The 11,724-nt window shown below is 36.4% G+C and overlaps 2 protein-coding genes across 5 annotated transcripts; both read right to left on the reverse strand.

Annotated features, from left to right (window-relative positions):
- Positions 1 to 244: 244 nt before the first annotated feature.
- Positions 245 to 5,759, reverse strand: LOC120007578 (tRNA-specific adenosine deaminase TAD3-like). Of its 3 annotated transcripts, none has more exons than XM_038857896.1 (9): positions 5,579 to 5,758; positions 5,433 to 5,484; positions 5,003 to 5,091; positions 4,732 to 4,853; positions 4,454 to 4,536; positions 3,782 to 3,881; positions 1,974 to 2,432; positions 1,189 to 1,301; positions 245 to 772 (listed from the first exon to the last, which is right to left on the reverse strand). In XM_038857896.1, the coding sequence occupies exons 1-9, from the start codon at positions 5,676 to 5,678 to the stop codon at positions 544 to 546; spliced, it is 1,347 nt and encodes a 448-aa protein (XP_038713824.1). In that variant the 5' UTR covers positions 5,679 to 5,758; the 3' UTR covers positions 245 to 543. The 3 variants fall into 3 exon arrangements, with proteins under 3 accessions (XP_038713824.1, XP_038713825.1, XP_038713826.1); XM_038857897.1 differs by having other exon boundaries at positions 5,003 to 5,076; positions 5,579 to 5,753; XM_038857898.1 differs by lacking the exon at positions 4,454 to 4,536 and having other exon boundaries at positions 4,754 to 4,853; positions 5,579 to 5,759.
- A 514-nt stretch (positions 5,760 to 6,273) lies between these two features.
- LOC120006998 (single-stranded DNA-binding protein WHY2, mitochondrial) lies at positions 6,274 to 11,537 on the reverse strand. Of its 2 annotated transcripts, none has more exons than XM_038857135.1 (8): positions 11,383 to 11,537; positions 9,708 to 9,820; positions 9,488 to 9,585; positions 9,316 to 9,408; positions 9,049 to 9,143; positions 8,522 to 8,595; positions 6,868 to 6,956; positions 6,274 to 6,701 (listed from the first exon to the last, which is right to left on the reverse strand). In XM_038857135.1, exons 1-8 carry the CDS (start codon positions 11,412 to 11,414, stop codon positions 6,552 to 6,554), a joined length of 744 nt encoding a protein of 247 aa, XP_038713063.1. In that variant the 5' UTR covers positions 11,415 to 11,537; the 3' UTR covers positions 6,274 to 6,551. The 2 variants fall into 2 exon arrangements, with proteins under 2 accessions (XP_038713063.1, XP_038713064.1); XM_038857136.1 differs by having other exon boundaries at positions 9,708 to 9,793; positions 11,383 to 11,533.
- Between the last annotated feature and the right edge of the window lie 187 nt (positions 11,538 to 11,724).

Consider the following 11,724-nt stretch of genomic DNA (forward strand, 5'->3'; position numbering starts at 1 on the left):
ACGAAGGGGGTGCAACCCAGAAAGAAAACAAGGAGGAGAGTGCAGCCCTAAAAGCTACATACTACATAAAGTCGTATAAATCAAAACATTCTCTGATGGGGGGGTGCATTCCCTAACTTTAAGCATTCCAACCAGTTTACTAAGATATCTGAATCCACAGATATAACAAAGGTATATACAACTTGGAATCCTTGCCAAGGATTGAGATAGTTGTTGGGAGTCAAGGTTGAATACCAATTTGGCATCGAACTGCAACTGTAATTAAATTTACTATAAGGGGACTGTTGCTACAAACTCAAAGGAGAATTGGCAATAAACAATCACAACATTATATTTGCTGGTATCAAAGAATCACAATTTAACTTTAGATTACATAGGAAAAAAGCAGCAGCAATATTATAGATGGGCTGCAGTTTCCTGAGGTTCGACGCAGCCCTTGAAGACATCTTGTGAAATAACCTTTCCAATTTCAAAGGTGGTTCTTGCCGATAACTATTAACTCAAAAGCTATGTGATCATTTTACTCATTAAAATGCTAGTTTTCTAATGGAACTGCAGGGCATTTGCTCTTTTGTCTTTATCAGCTATTTCAGCTAGAGTTTCGCCTTTAGTTGGGAGTTCATAAGGCAACAAAACCCTGAACACAGCATAATGATGATTTAAGCTTTTCTCCCCCTGTAGCCTGTGAACACTGCCTAATGCACCAGCCTTGGGATTTGGAAAAGCATAAAATATGCGCCTGATCCTTTGATGAACAAGGGCCATCGCACACCTAAAATGGAAAGCTCAACATATCAGGCAGCAAATATCAAAACAATTTCGGATTGGGGGAATACCTGTGCATTATGCGCAAATCCTACAACCATGGCGCACTAAAAAATTTTAGAAAATTTTGAAAAAAATCATAAAGGTAAAATATAAGCGATCTCAACCATTAGATTTTAAATTTATCTTAAAAATCACAAAAAATATAAAATTGTTACTTAAATTCCATCCACCAAAATGGTGCACAGGTTCGCCCCAAATCCAACAATCTCAAACTAAAGAAGGAAAGTTCTTTATGAGAGCATTGAAACTTAGTCAAGGACATCCTATGTCATATAGGTGCATGAGTAGGCAGCATAAGCAGTACTAATACAAGAAAAGTGCAAAGCAATAAGTACATAAACTTTGTTTTAGGATACTTACATTGTACATGGCTCCCAAACAAGGAAGATGTCATAACCAGTACATAGATAAGGTCTCTCTGATATAGAACAAGAATCCTTGGTGTGCAAAACCTGTTTGTCTTCTTTCTCAACCTGAAATAGCATAATACAATTAGAAATAAATGCAATCCTCGAAGCCTTTTTCTCTGAATGATGAGAGAACCTTCAACTAAATAACACAGAGAAATGTTACTGCCATAAAAAATTGAAGTTTACTAACACTAATTGGGTGTATGTGCTACTGCTAACAAAATACTTAACACGTTTCATATAACTTTCAACATAATACACCACTCAGGGAACTAAACCTCCTTATTCATGGCAAGGATATAACAAGATGACATGGCTTTATGAACACTGAATCTAAAATCTGTGAAAGCAATGCATGAAAAAAAGAGGACAAAAACATCATTGCATCAATTTTTACATATAATGTAAGACACTGGAAAGGTAAAAACACTCACGTACAAGCATCCTACAGTGGAGGTGGGGTTGGGGAAGACCACGATGTATGCAACCTACGCTTGCAATCCGAAAAGAATGTTTGCAGGACTTGAATATGTAGTTGTGACAAAACGAACTTACCGCTAGGCCAAGGGTTCACAAAAAAATTCTAAGACCATTGTTCTCGCCTCCATGGCATATAAGTTAATTAATAAACATACTGTGTTGGCTATCCATAAATGGATCCCTTGGTATTTTCACAATACACATGCAGGAAAACTCAAATAAGGTGTCCAATCAAGAAAACAGAGATTAGCTCACATTTGTAAGGTTGGTCTTTGGTCTTTTTGCTGGAGAAGTTATGAAAGAAGATTGCATATCTTCCACATCGTAACACTCATCTCCAATGTGTCCAAGAGCAGGAAATAGGTGTCTATCCATGGCAGCAGAAACTTCAATAGCAACAATAGCAGCATGCCGCAGAGGATGCCAATAACATGAACTTGTCCTTGGTCGTTGCTCAGACGACCGCCAAGGATTCAAACAAGAAACATTAGTATATAATTTTCTGAATTTATCAGATGAACCATTTGAAAGTGGGAATACATTGGTTGCTACTTGAGAGGACTTGGGATGAGAACACAGAGATTCTGCTTGTTCAATACAGCCGTTACTCATGCTGGCATTGCTTTCTGGGGGAAGCCAAGAGTTGATTTGATCACAGGCAGATGCAATAATCTGCCTATTGGAAGGGTCCACGATAACTGCAGCATTGACTAACTGCAGAGCAAGGCAGAACAAAGAGACTCAGACACACAAAAACTCAAATCACCAATATTTAATTGCAGTCTATGCAAGCAAACCAATTATCAAACCTTGACAGAGTAAATAGCATAATTTATGGAGCTGAATACATTATAAGAAGCTTGTTTAGGTGCTTATCAGAAAGAATGACGCTCTTTTAGGTATTTCCTTACGTAGACTACTATGCTCTTTTAGGTATTTCCTTACGTAGAGTACCCTGCTCTTTTAGGTATTTCTTTATGTAAACTACTATACTATCACAAATACACTAGAGTACAACTAATCAATCTTGTTAAGATTAGTTACTATGTCATTCAACCCATAAGTTAACTTTTGGGTTGGGGGCATTTCACATCATTTATATATATTAACCCCCCCCCCCCCCCCAACATGTGGGCTAGACAATCCGATGGCCCAACCGCGCACAACAAACGAGACCCAACACTAGGGCTACTCTCACACAAAGCTTACATTGGGGTAACAACAAATGGGGGTTTAAATTATAGAAGTTAAGATTTGACCCAAGAGGCCAAGACCTTGTTGGGTTGCGGCAATTCTCATCATTTATATATATTCTAACAAATCTACTACACTCTAGTTCATCCATATGCAAAATAAACTCAGGGCAAATAATTTTTTTTAATAGAATATAACTCATTACCAAGATGACAAGGGAACGAACAAACAAATGGGAGACATGTAACAAAAAGTAATATTTTTAAATATCTTGGCTTGATTTTCCAAGATGATAGAGACATTAGTAAAGATGTAGTTAATAAGATAAAAACGGGTGGAGGAATGCATCCAGAGTTTTATATGACCGAAGGATTCCTTTAAGATTGAAGCAGAAATTTTATAGTTCTTCTATACAACCCGCAATGATGTATGATTCTGAGTGTTGGGCTATTAAGACACAACAGATCAAAAAAATTCATGTAGCAGAAATGCGAATACTTCATTGGATGTGTAAGATAAGAAATGAGATTATGAGATTTAAGATGGGAGGACCACAAATAGAAGATAAGTCGCGAGAAAACTGTTTAAGATAGTATGAGTATGTTCAATGTAGAGATATGATGTGGCGGTGTGGAGAATTGAGAGAATTCATATAGGAGAGAGTAGGAAGCAAAAGAAGAAGACCTAAAAAGACATTATATGAATTCTATAAGAGTTTATGAAAGCATAACCCTAGGTAGAAATGAATAATGTAAACGAATACACATAATGAATTCTTGTCGATTTTCTCATAAACTCATGTAACCGACTCCAAACTTTTGGTATAAATAAAGGCTTGGATGATGATTATGATGAATATAACTCATTACCCTTTCTTCACTGGATTTTGCTAACTCAATAGCGAATTTCATGAAGCTGAAAACTGATTGTGAATCCTCTTCACTAAATCCCATGACGCCATTAATATTGCTGCAATTGTAAAAAGAAAAGAGACAGCAAAGATAATTAAGAACAAGTGCATCGAACATATTCTAGCTACATCATACAATGCCACTTTGTTAGAAGCTCGCTGATATATATCATACATAAAAATGAGAATTGAACTGTTTGGCCCCCATAGAGTGATAGTTAGCAAGCAGGATTTTATGTCCATGAACAATCTTTGATTAAGTTCCATACCATCAAAATTCTTATATTTCAATATTTTTTTCTCACATGTCCCAAGCACATTACAGAAAGTTTTACAAAACTTTCCTTTATAAGCAGGAGTTTCAGAAAATCCATATGTTGTATTATTTAAGGTACAATAACAGGTAACATTATTCTATAATTAACTGATTAAGTATATGATACCACAGCAGATCCAACAAAAAGTAAGCTTACTAAATTTAGGTTCGGAAATAACAGAAAAGATTCGGGCTATCAATAGTTGGTACCCTTACTATGACCAATATTCATTGACATGTAACTCAGAGTTAATCATGTCATAATGCAGCAAGAGGAAGGACAACAATCATATTTAGAAATCACTTGTATATTACTAGGTAGGCGGATGATATGATGTTGGCCAGAGCTTGCATTGTCCTTCCCACTCTTCTTTTGATGATGCAGCATACTTACAAACCTAGCATAAGTGAAAAATCATGATTGCATCCAAAAGTCTAAAAGTCCTGTCAGATTAATGAGCATATCAAATAGGATAATTAAAAAAATAAGTAAATCCCTTAGAACAATGGTTGAAAGTATTTGATTATATCTCGTATTCCATACACTTCAATTAACAAGTAAGCCAAAACCTCCAAGTTCAAGGATGACCCACTTGTGTTATAAAAGGACTCAACTGGTAGGAGTTGACTAGCTCCTGTACATTTTCTGGAACACAGTTCCACTGATTCTCATCTTCACAAGCAAGGCATAAGATTGCCGACAGCTGAGATTTCCCTAATAAAAAATAAAACAATTATTGCCATGGAAAGACACTGCAAAACATTCCCTAAAATAAATATTAACAAAGGAAGCTTGTTTAACTTATCCTCTTTTCCGTAGCATATTCCAACTCAAATGCAATAATCAAGGATACATTCACATACCCCCTTCAACAGCTTTCTTTCGAATCCGCTTCACATGTCGTAAATTCTCCAATGGAGCTATTTGATTCAGGCGCCTATCAAATAAGAATCTACATCAATTCAAAAATGGATCTAATAAAAAAGAAGAGTGATCCACTAAATTTCAGCGAAAGGACGCTCCCTGTTTTCAAAGAATGTAAATAATCACAAACAAATCTTTCAACAATTTCCTTAAGTTTCCTAAGACAACGAATTTCTAGAACACTAATTAATGCACACAGCGCTCTACTTCTTCCTCCTCAATGACCTAAACCAAAGCGAACTGGGGGCTCCCTTTCTCAAGTTTCTTTCTCGCTGGTACTCTCTCTCGAACAGAACTAGTACATAGGCTCGAGAGGTTTTAACTATTAAGAATTCCTAAATTTAATAAGTGAAGGGCAAGAAAGCTAACCTGATGAGAGTGTTGGCAAGGTTCGGCTCAATCATTGATGCATACACATTCACTGTGACGAATTGGATTCCAAACAGAAACACATTTCAGAACACACCACAGAGAAAGTCCACTGCAAGCTGAGAGAGAGAGAAGGAGAGGCTCACCGGTGGGTTGTTGATCGGTAGGAATCGGAGGTTTGCCGGGGATGTTAACGATTCGCCACGCCTCCCCAGTCTCCTCGTTCATCACTACCGTTTCCTCCATTTCTTGGCGGCTGTGATTGTAACGAACGCAACGGTAGCAGACGTTAAGAGTTTTAGGCACTCCGAAGGTTTTTAAGAAACGACGCCGTTCCTTTTCCCTTTTCTTGAACGTTGTAAAACACCAAAATGTTTTAATATCCAATTAATTGACGTTAAGTGAGTTAAGATTTGAAAGATATACTCTAATTCTGTTTTTACATTTGACTATAATACAAAAAACACTCTTTGATTTATTGTTTTCTTACTAACATATCCCATTAATCAATTACACTTTCACAAACTTCAATTCGAGTTTGTAGCTTCTTGGTCAAAAAAGAATATGTACTCTGTAGATTGCAAGTTCAATTCCTATTCCCAGCCCTACCTAGAATTTTCACGTAATTACCTCATGGACGTGAAAATAGCAAGCTTGGCTGCTATTAGGCCCACCAAGTCTTGCCACACAATCTAGGAGCGTTGCTGTATTGCAATCTTCTGGCAGTGTAATCATACAAACGAGAGAAAACCATAAAACATGGTAAACTTCTCATTCATGGAAGGTAAACTTGCCCATTCATGGAAGGTAAACTTGCCCAGGAAAGCAGCTTCCTTTCATATCCAAGCATAAAGCAAAAGGCTACTTCACTTACAAATTTTCAACTGAGCACATCAACATCCTTTCCTTACCCATCCATTCATATTACATATTACCAACCAAGTCACATTCAATTCAAGTTTTTCAAACAAGGAATGCCAACGCAAAATGATGAACAACAAGAGCATTTCCCACAATGGGATAGTCTTCAAAATAAGCTGTGCCCATGCAACCATAATCAAAATGGGAAGCAAACAAGGTCACAATATCAGAACCCATTTGACAATTTGCTGCGTATACTCATCTATCCCACTCCGACTCCAGATGTCGAGGAATCATTTTTGACGGATTACCCCCTCTATCTCCAGGCAGCATGGTCAACTGATTACTCCCTGTATCCCCAGACAGCTTGGTCAAGTAATCCCAACCCATGATGTGGGGCAATGCAAACTGCACAGTAGATCAAATTAAACAAAATTATCATCAAGTGCACTAGGAACTACAAAAGAAAATGAAATAAGGAAAGGTGTGAGTGAACAGGGGGAAGCATTGGGATAAAGTTACGATTCCAGGTAAATTAACAGAAAATAGATAAAAGTTTATTGGTTTGCAGTACATTGCAGGCTGACTTTATCACCGCGAATTCTGCAGTTGTGACAGGAACAATAAACTTTTCATTGGTTTTCAGAATGTTGTTCGTAACACCTACAAAAACAAAATGCATAAAGATAATTTGCAACTTGATAGGGAAAACTGCAGAAAAAGGGGACTAGTATCCTTGTCAAAGACATTATTTTTAAAATTTAGAAAGCCAAGCAAAAAGAAACATCAGATTAAAAGTAAGCATTCATTAGACTTCTTGAAATGAAACTAATGAACAATAGCCATGATTCTCAAATTCATCATGGGTTGTGTTGGGGGTTTTATATGATGGATTTTGAATGACATGAACTATCTTGGGAATTTTGTTCCTATGGATTCTCATGGGTTTAATAAATAAGTCAAAATGTCACAAGTGTCCTTATTTAATGTGTTTTAATGAGATTTGAAGGTATTATTGACTAAGGGCATTTTCTGTCTAAAAAATTCATAACCATGAAAACACACCAAAACACCCACTCATGGATTCCAAGGTGTCTATAAAACTCATGAGTCCATAATACACATCAAAAAGACTCTCTGGCATGGGCTTTCCATGAAGACCCTAGAACACAACCCATAAAACACCCTAGAACCATGAAAACTAAACTCCCACGCACACCTCATAGATCACTGTTTTTAACCACGAAAAATCACAAATGCAAAGATCAACTAGCTGCAACTTTCATTATTAGTGTCTAGCAACAAATCCCGTATACCTCATAGACCACTGTTTTTAACCACAAAAAATCACAAATGCAGAGATCAACTAGCTGCAACTTTCATTATTAGTGTCTAGCAACAAATCCCTCATGCAAGGATCAACTCATAACTCTATTTTCTTCACCCTATGCCTCAGTAGTCAGTACTAAAAAAAAAGCATCCCAACCTGGAAGAAACATGCCACAAACAAATCAAGCAGAACTAAAATTTTCACCATACGGTTGTTGAGATGTGGATACAAGGGAACATGTATATTGATTATAGAGTAATCTTGTAACAAGATGTTGACATCAGACCACTCAGAGAACTCCATAATCAATAACATGAAGGAGTCCACACAATAAGAGTCCTAGAAAAGAAACACACTTCAAACATTGAGCAGACTATCCACCACGGATAAATTCATAATTTCGTAAATCTCATGCTGAAATCCAGCAACTTCTTCATGAAAGTTCTAGTTTTTTAACACATCACTACCATTTGAATAATTTCTAACAAATTTACCATTCTTCTAAGAACTGGAAGAATAATCTTCAGCAAAGAACAGCATAGATTATAATATGAATCAATTTAAACATAACCTTTACTGGTGAGACCAAATTATAACATGATTACAAAAGATGTCCACTAATTCTACCAATAAAATAAGAAAATGTACTGAATCTGTACAGTGAATATGATACCAATAGCAACATTGCCACAACCTTCATTGAACCATCCAATAAAACTTCTGCAGTTACGAACTGATATGCAAGACAAAAAGACTAACCAACAAAATTTTAACAAGAAATTTCAATTCCCTATAAGTGGAATCGCAATTCTATGAATCTAAAGATGTGTACTATGACAGAGATGTAAAAGCTCAAAAATTTACACCCAAAACAATTTCAAACAGAGAGAGAGCTCACTTAGAGAAAGAAGATAGCCATTGCCATCAGCCTGCGGCTTAATCGATAAGCTCTTCCTCACTTGACCAGCATTGCTGCAGCATAAGTCACACATCAAAACCTAATAGAAAGTTTTGGGAAAGAGGGTGTTTCCAGAATCACAACAAACAAAAATGTTGCACCCTGGACATTTAGGGTATGTTAGTGAGGCATTTGCAAAGTTTTTTAAAGTAGAGTTCGATGATTTTTTGAAGAGAAGGTAAGGAAAGGTTATTTACCTTGTTCATAAGAAAGGATTATAAATCTTGTTTAAGAGGGTTGGAACCTAACCCTCTAAAACCTTGAGTGCCAACTGGTGAACAAGTTTTTTTTTTAACAATCCTCCCCTTAAAAACCTTCCGAACATCTCCTCATAGACACCCATATTTTATCATAACATGATCTTTCTTTCCTCCTTAGAATCAAAATATAAGAACAGTTTGCTGAGGCTGAAACAGAATAAGATTTAAATGGCTGTAACTTAAAAAGTTTCAGTTCAAAAAATCAACCTTGATTTCATTGAAGGGTCATGGAAGAATTCAGAAGAATCTTTGGGACCCAAGCTTATCAAAGACCCAACTTCTGTCGCTGATAAAGCAAATACCTGCAAGAAGGATACATATTCAGTCAAGTGTCAAGTGCATAACATAAGAAACAGAGTCTATGTCAGCTTCTCATGAGTATCACTGGGGCAGCTAAAAGACACAACTACCTGCAACAGTTTTATTAATATTAGGATCACAGGATGATAATACAGGAAACTTTATACCATTTACCTGCCGCTTTTCCCGGTCATACTTTCGTTCACCAATAGCAGGGCAAAAAGACAACATCACAGAACCACGCCGATCCATTTTGAGACTACCATACTACAAGTAGGAGGTATGAGTGAACTCCACAAAAAAGAGAAGCACATTATTATCTATTTACACACAAATTATGGCATACTTGTGATTTAGCGAATGTTGGAAGGACTGGCTGAACGGAGAGTGCTGCTTTGCCCTTATATACATAATAAGGAGCAAAGATCCGGTTAGTGGAATGTCCTGCATATTCAAATCAAGCTAGATATAAATGACCAGAGCAAAACCATGACAAAAAATGAGAAAGAAGCAGAACCAAAATATCACCCTGAAAATAATTTTATAAAAGCATTAGAGGCCTTTACCGGAAAGGTTCTGGCTAGCAGTCGAAAAGCAAGACAAGGATGTAAATGTATGCAATCTTAAAGCATCTTTGAGGTCACCAGCTCTCCTGAAAAACAAATTTTCAGAAGAGTTCCTGTCATAAAAATTAAAAAAGAAAAAATTTGGAATGCTAAATCAATGAAGCCTGAGTGAGTCTATGCATGGATGAAATATCATCAAATTATTTATAGAGCTAAATAGAAAAGGTTTTTTTGAAAGACTTATCATTCATAATATGAATTTCTGCCAATTGCTAAACATATATTGCTCTTAGTCCAAGATACATCATGAAAGAGACTTCACAAAGAAAAACACAAGGTTGACAAAAGTAATGAAATCAATGGATCAAAGACAATGAAAAACTTTTCAACAAAAAGAAATTTCAGATACAGAATCAAGAGGTTATCATCAAGGGCTCTACTCAGCAGTGCTCAGACTACATACAAACTTACTGTCAAAATGCACTTTAATGTGAATTTGTTTAAAGCTTCAAAGCAATTTAAAGCATAGAGGTTTAAGAGTGGATCTATCTATCTAAAGCAGGTATGGATCCTTCAGTATAATGCATTTAAAAGGCTGCTTGGTAAACTCTTATCTTGGTTTTCACATTAAAAACCTTCAAGGTGAAGCAGCAATTAGGAGAAGTTAGAAAGTGTGAAATAGGTTGTTCACTATGCAATCCTTTTTCATAAAAAATAGGTTGTTAACTGTGCAATCCTTTTTCATAAAAAAAATCCACATAAGGAATTTCAAGTTTATTAGAACATATCACAGATTATAGCTCAATGAAGAAGACATCTACATCTCTGCTAAGCATGCAAAAGAAAGTAGTACTATACTCTCTCAATTTTGCAAATCACATGCAAAATTTCACCACACTACGAGATGAACATCAATGCTTCCCATTTCCCAACAATAAGGAAATGCCACATACTAGATTACTTGAAGAGCAAAAGGTGCAAAACAGAAGATGGGGAAGCAAAAAAAGAAAAATGCATCCCCAATCCCAACTCCCTTCTAAGCACAAGAGTCCACATAAACACACTTGATCTGTTGATTAAAAAGCGATATAGAAATTAAACAAGGTTAACCTGAGAACATCTGGGGTCAACACTACTCAACTAGAAAACATTTTACGGGAAAAAAGGTTATTCCGGCTTAACCATATAGCAGCTGATTTTAGGTCTAGACCTCTGATTGGATGCATAGGTTCATGCCAAAGAAAGCCTTCAGCCATACCCAAAAACAAGCAGCCCCAACCCCCAAGAGTTAAAAACGAAAATAGAGAAATAACAAAAACCTAACATCAGTGTATTTCTGTTGAAACAAAAAAAACTAAAATCGCCAGCATCATTTCCGTTCACGCCAAATCGAAACAGTAAACATTGACGCCAGTAATTTCATTTGAAGTTTGGGAAGCCTCCATCATTTGCCCTAAAACCATTCTTAGCAATTTGGAATTGAAAAAAAAAACCAAAAAGTTAAAAAATTTGTCATTTATGTTCTGAACCAGTTGTTGTAGTTTAATCGAAAACCTCAGTTTCTACTTCTACCCTAGTTTTCTCCGACAATAGAACTTTCATGTGAAAAACAAAATTGCAGTAACTGAAATAAAATATAAAAGAATTTTTGGGATTTCAAGTTTGGAGTTGATACCTGAACTGCAACAATCCCTGTAGCTTCATCATTTTCACACTATTAAGGGTTTAACAGAGGGAGAGTGAGGGGTTTCAGCCCTTCCAAGTTCCAGGGTTTAAATCATAAAAGAAAGCGAGAGTGAGCCCCCAAAACTTTTGGGCCAAAAGCATGTTAAGGAGTGCACGAAAGTTTCGTACACTTGTCGTTGATAGTGCCACGTATCATTAATCATTTATGCTATTAATTAGCGGATAAATGGATAATAAGGCCTCACAAGTCATAGCGTGAGAGTCTGGGCCTGGGCACGACAATTTAACTCATATTCAAGCCCACCCACTAGCTACGAAGCCCATTCTTCAC

Source organism: Tripterygium wilfordii, chromosome 10 (assembly GCF_013401445.1).
Source record: "Tripterygium wilfordii isolate XIE 37 chromosome 10, ASM1340144v1, whole genome shotgun sequence".
Taxonomy (NCBI): Eukaryota; Viridiplantae; Streptophyta; class Magnoliopsida; order Celastrales; family Celastraceae; genus Tripterygium; species Tripterygium wilfordii.